General features: G+C 36.1%; 1 protein-coding gene across 1 annotated transcript; it reads left to right on the top strand.

Annotated features, from left to right (window-relative positions):
* The first annotated feature begins 1,315 nt into the window (after positions 1-1,315).
* Positions 1,316-2,362, top strand: LOC101024974 (olfactory receptor 10T2-like). Its single transcript, XM_021934488.2, has one exon. It carries the CDS (start codon positions 1,316-1,318, stop codon positions 2,258-2,260), a length of 945 nt encoding a protein of 314 aa, XP_021790180.1. The 3' UTR covers positions 2,261-2,362.
* Positions 2,363-5,885: the final 3,523 nt, after the last annotated feature.

Below are 5,885 nucleotides of genomic sequence, written 5' to 3'. Positions count from 1 at the left end.
TGCAGCCAACCAGCTTGTCTACAACTGAAGGGCAGATGCATGACCTAATGCTGAGGACAAACACACCTAAGATGGTGATGAGGACAGAGAAAGTTCTAGAAACATTGCCATAAGCTATATATTAAATAATTAATTAGAAGGAAAATAAGACCCATAAAGATATATGATCATTTTATTCAATAACTAAAGGCTAGCTGTCATTCATAGAAATAATTTGACATTATTGTGAGTATCTGCAGAGGACAAATCAAGAACAATGGGTGACTATTTCAAGGAGGCATAGTTCTACTCAGAAGTAGCCAGATAAACTATTTAGCAAGGGAACAGCCTATTTTGGAAATCAGTGACTCCTTAAAATTTGTCCTTGACTATGGAGGTTGGACAATACTTCCTACATTCCTATAAAGAGGTTCACAGAATTGTAGGCAGATTGAGTTAGATTTCTGATCTTTTTTCTAAAATAAAAATAATCTGATTGTCTAAGTCTGATATGAAAGTTTTAACATTTATTTGATCTCCCAATCAAACCACAGATCTTCTCACAGATAATGATGAAAGTTCTTCTTAGAACATTATGGAGGCATTGGAGATTGAGGCATAGGCCAGAAGAGTGGAGATCTCAGCCCAAGTCTCATAATGCTCTGAGTTTAATTTGAGCTTTAATTAGGTTCTTAATCTCAGATTCCCCTGAACTGATGACAAGGGAAACCCCAATATGTGAGCCATCTCAAAGTCTTCACAATTGATCATGGGTAAATAGAATCTGAATACTTTTAAGTAGATTAAAATAGCTCTCCACATGTGAACAAGCATTATTTGAGTCATGTATATGAGAGATTGGGTACATTCCTTTTTACTTGTTTTGTTTGTTTTTCTGAATCAGATTTTTATAAGGTGTTAGCAAAGATAGGTGATTTTTAAGGACTGTCATTGTCATGTGGGTAAGCAAATGATTTAATCTTATCGAGCCTCATTTTCTTCTTCCATAAAATGAGAGTATTTAATGAAATGAAGCCTAAATCACATTTTTATTTTACAGTATGAACTTTCTAGGCACATAGGAATACAGAGAATGAAAATAACTTACAAAAATAAATAATTTCAGATATCTTTGAATTCGGGTATGTCATATTCATGTCCTTTGATCCTTTCTTATACTCTGATCTATGTACTTAATGTTTGTTATGTATTTTTTCAGACCAGTATTATCAGCTTTTTACAGAAATAGGAACTGTGTATCTCTAGGGTCATTTCACTTTTGTCAAGTTCACTCTTTTCTCAATTTCAGGTTACCAAAGTCTAATTCCACTGACCAATGAAAAGACAGAACCAGAGCGAGCTCACCGAGTTCATCCTTACAGGTTTCTCAGAACTGGGGGATCTGCAGATCCTTCTCTTCTTTGTCTTCCTATTAGTCTACCTGACCACTCTGATGGCCAACGCCACCATCATAACGGTCATTCGCCTGGACAGGGCTTTGCACACTCCTATGTACTTCTTCCTCTTTGTCCTTTCATGCTCTGAAACCTGCTACACCTTGGTCATTGTACCCAAAATGCTTACCAACCTGCTATCCACAATTCCAACCATTTCTTTCTCTGGGTGTGCAGTCCAGCTCTATTTATTTGTGGGCTTGGCTTGTACCAACTGTTTTCTCATTGCTGTGATGGGCTATGATCGCTATGTTGCCATCTGCAACCCTCTTAACTACACATTCATTGTCAGCCGAGCCACCTGCATGCAGCTGGTTCTAGCCTCCAGCTTTTGTGGCTTCCTGATCTCTATGATTGTCAGTATCCTGGTGTTCAGTGTGCCCTTCTGTGCTTCCAATCGGATCAACCACTTTTTCTGTGACGTTTCCCCTGTCATAAAACTGGGCTGCACAGACACCAGCCTGAAGGAAATGATCATCTTTTTCCTCAGCATTCTGGTATTGCTGGTTCCCCTTGTGTTGATATTCACCTCCTATGTCTTCATAGTTTCCACCATCCTCAAGATCTCCTCGGTGGAGGGACAGTGCAAAGCCTTTGCCACCTGTGCTTCCCACCTCACAGTGGTCATCATCCACTATGGCTGTGCTTCCTTTATCTACTTGAGGCCCACATCCCTATACTCTTCAGATAAGGACCGGCTCGTGGCAGTGACTTATACTGTGATTACCCCACTACTCAACCCCCTTGTCTATACACTGAGAAATAAGGAAGTAAAGACAACTCTGAGAAAGGTTTTCAGTAGATGCTCATATTCCAAAACTGTATGAGTGGGCCGATACAGCAGTAAATTACATTCATGAAAGTTTCCCAGATAGCACTTCAGATCTATAAACAGATTTGTCCTTTTCTTAAGACTCCTTGACAAAAAATAAAAGAGAAAAGAAAAGAAATAAGGACTTTAGGTAACCTTGATTGTTTATATCAAAAATTTCTTTTTCATTTTAGCCTATATCCAGTGCAAAAGTTATACCAATTGGTCTCCAGAAAATTATGTGAACATAGAAACTTTCAATAACACAAGCTACATTGTTTTTATGCATTGCAGGTGTTTGCTTTGTCAGATCAACACTACGAATGCTGCATTATCTTTCTCAGAATTCCCTGATTGTTGATACTCCTTTTACAGTGAAAGAAACAATATTTTCTAGAAATAATTTACTGCAATTATTTCTTTATTGAACATATATATACACACACACACCTACATATGTGTGTATATATATGAATGTGTGTATGCGTGTGTGTGTATATATATATATAAAATATATACACATATATATATAAAGTTTAACCCATTTCCCATTTAGAAAAAAAAAAAGTGCAGTTCTGTGCCAGTACAGAATTCTCGAAACAGGAAATGGGTTAAAGCAAATGGTTTAATCTTTTTGAGTCTCATTTTCTTCTTCCATAAAATGAGTATTCAATAAGATGAGCTCCCATCATAGTTTGATTTTACAGTACAAAGCTTCTATGCACATAGTAATACAAAGAATAGAAATAACTTGCAAAAATAAAGATAAGTTACTTCAGATATTTTTAATTGGGGTAAGTCACTATTCATGTCTCCTGATTCTTTCCTATCCCCGATCTACATATATATATATATATATACATACACATATTATATATATATATACACACACACATATATATTATACATGTATGTTTAAAAAGAAATATATGCAGTAAATTATTTCTAAATAATAAATATAAATTTGCGTCTGGAAAAATGAGGAGGGTGGTGATTAAAGTTCTAAGAGGTCGAAGATCGAATAGAAAACACAGACTTTGGAGTCACCAAGACCTGGATTTTAATCATTATTTGGATCATTTTCCAGCTAAGTGCCTCGTGCCAGGTTTAACTTCTTTTATTGTTAGTTATGTATTATGTAACATGGGACCTTTAATACCTTCTCAGTGGTAGTATTGCAAAATCTAGTTCAATTAGTAGATGTAAAACAATTCCATGCTTGCCTGATAGAAAGTATTAAAAAACTACTTCTATTTTTACTTCCCTTTCATTTTCCTTTCTTTATTCTATAATCTAGGGTTAGACTCTATGTCAGACAAAGTGTAAAGGTAAGTTGACCATTCAAGAGCCCTGTACTGTTTATGCATCTGCTACCATATGCAAGGCATTGAAGGCATTGAAGCAAGTACTGTAGCGAGTACAATGAAAAGTACAGCACAGTCCCTTCTTTTCCTCATGCCTCACTTAAAGAAATGGTCAAATTTTAGCCACCCAATATAGGTGCATCATATACATTTGAATGAGTTTACTGTGGCTTTTGCTAAAGGTGTGCTTCAGTAAAACAATGGAATTATATGATATTAATATCAAAAATTTTCATTTCTCAGCCTTTCACTTGAGCAACATGCAGTTTAGTAACTCTTACTTGGGAAATAGATTATGTGGATTTAGAAGGAGGTTTCTTCACATACTTGTAAGTATGAAACAATAACTTAAACTCTATACATTGAAAATGATCAAAATAGGGTTGCTGTAAGAATTAAATGGGGGTAATTCCTTATTTAGCACACGGTTTGAAACATATGTATTTGATATATTTTAATAATTATTATTTGTATGCTATATGTAATGTTCAGAGATAAAGAAAGACATTAGAATGCAGAATATAAGGAGAAGGAACAATTAAAAAAAAAGGTAGGATTGAAAAAAGGGTGAAAAAGAAAACAAATAAATAAAAGAGTGATAGAAGCCTTGGTTGAATTTACTAAATGCCAACCTGATTTTTTTTACTACCTGGGGAAAAAATGCTACTTGTAGCTACTTGTAGCATTTTTTACATGCTACACCCAACAGTTTGGCAATGAGCGTCCGAAGGGTAAAACTCAGTTGCTAATGCATTCATAGTTTATCAGAATATGATGATTAAAACCTCCTCAGGACATTTCTTTGATGAAGATACCTAAATGAGAACACGATCATTTATTTTAGATTTTTTTGATTCAAAGATTTGAGCTTTGTTTGTTGAGATAAAGTTGACACCACGCATTGGTGAGAGTAGTTTGAGGTTTCTGTGATTGCTTCTACTATAGGAAAGATTAAGCTGAAGAGAGTGAGAGGCAACTTTCAGCTTCATTCCCCGTGACCTCAGAATTCCCAGAACACCACTTTTCCTCAACTCCACCTACTCAACACACACCCAAATACACATCTGTAAAATGTACTTCCCTCTGATTTGCATATGATATGTATACCTCTTTTGTTTGCTACAGATATGAGAGTGTTCATTAATTTGTCTTAAACTCTGAATCCTTAGATGACTTGTCATTTTTTTCAGAGAATAACACAACTGGTACTGAATTAGCATTTGAAGATGACCATGATGGTGATGGTGATATTAGTGAAGAGCTACACCTGGCATACACTAGGCTTTCAAAATCATTTTTAAATTAATAAATGAAAATAAATGTTGGATAATCCAAGTTTCTCTAATTTATCTGTAGATAAAAATTAGCACAAAGCTGAATGGACTTTTTTCTGCATCTTTAATGGTTCTTTTAATATTGGTTTAATTAGATAGTGATTGAAGACTTATTCTGAAGCAGGTAGGGTGTCCTGCAGGAGTAGGAAATACTCCGGAGACTCAAACAGGAAAGGTTGCTTGAGCCCAGAAGTTCAAGGCCAGCCTGGGCAACACAGTGCGATCCATCTCTAAAAAAGAAAGACAGAAAATACTTATTCCACGTTCTAATATAGTCTATGTTCTTCTTCATTTATTTATCTAACAATTACCTATTTGTCATGTATCACTCACTAGGCACAGTGAGAATAAATAAGATAGAGAAAGGAAAAATATTGCAGACAAATAAAGAGACAGTTACAGTGCAGTGTAATAAATAATTAACTGGGATACAGAGGCTGAATATAGTATCAGGACATAACTGAATTTTGGAGAATCAAGAAAGACTTCTCAGAATAAGTGACACTTAAATTTAAGCTAGAGAAACAAGTGAAAACTAAGAAGTTAAAGAGTGTTTCAGGCACTTTGCATTGTGTACACAGATGCAAAGAAAGAGCTCATGGCCTAAATGAGTAAATCTAAGTGTCTCATGTGCCTGAAAATAGACCTCCAGAGTGACAGAAGTTTATAAAGTTAAGGCAGAAAATGTAAACCTATTGGGAAGGGCTTTTGTAGTTTAAGTTAAAGAGGTCAGATTGGGCCAGGTGCCATGGCTCACGCCTGAAATCTCAGCATGTTGGGAGGCCGAGGTGTGTGGATCACTTGAACCCAGGAGTTTGAGACCAGGCTGGGCAACATGGTGAAACCCCGTCTGTAGGAAGAATGGGGTGGCACATGCATGTAATCCCAGCTACTGGGGGGCAATGAGGAGGGAGGATCATGTGGTTCCAGGAGGTCGAGGCGG

The sequence above is a fragment of the Papio anubis genome, chromosome 1, assembly GCF_008728515.1.
Source record: "Papio anubis isolate 15944 chromosome 1, Panubis1.0, whole genome shotgun sequence".
NCBI classification, from domain to species: Eukaryota; Metazoa; Chordata; class Mammalia; order Primates; family Cercopithecidae; genus Papio; species Papio anubis.
This window is presented reverse-complemented; position numbering and strand designations above follow the sequence as displayed.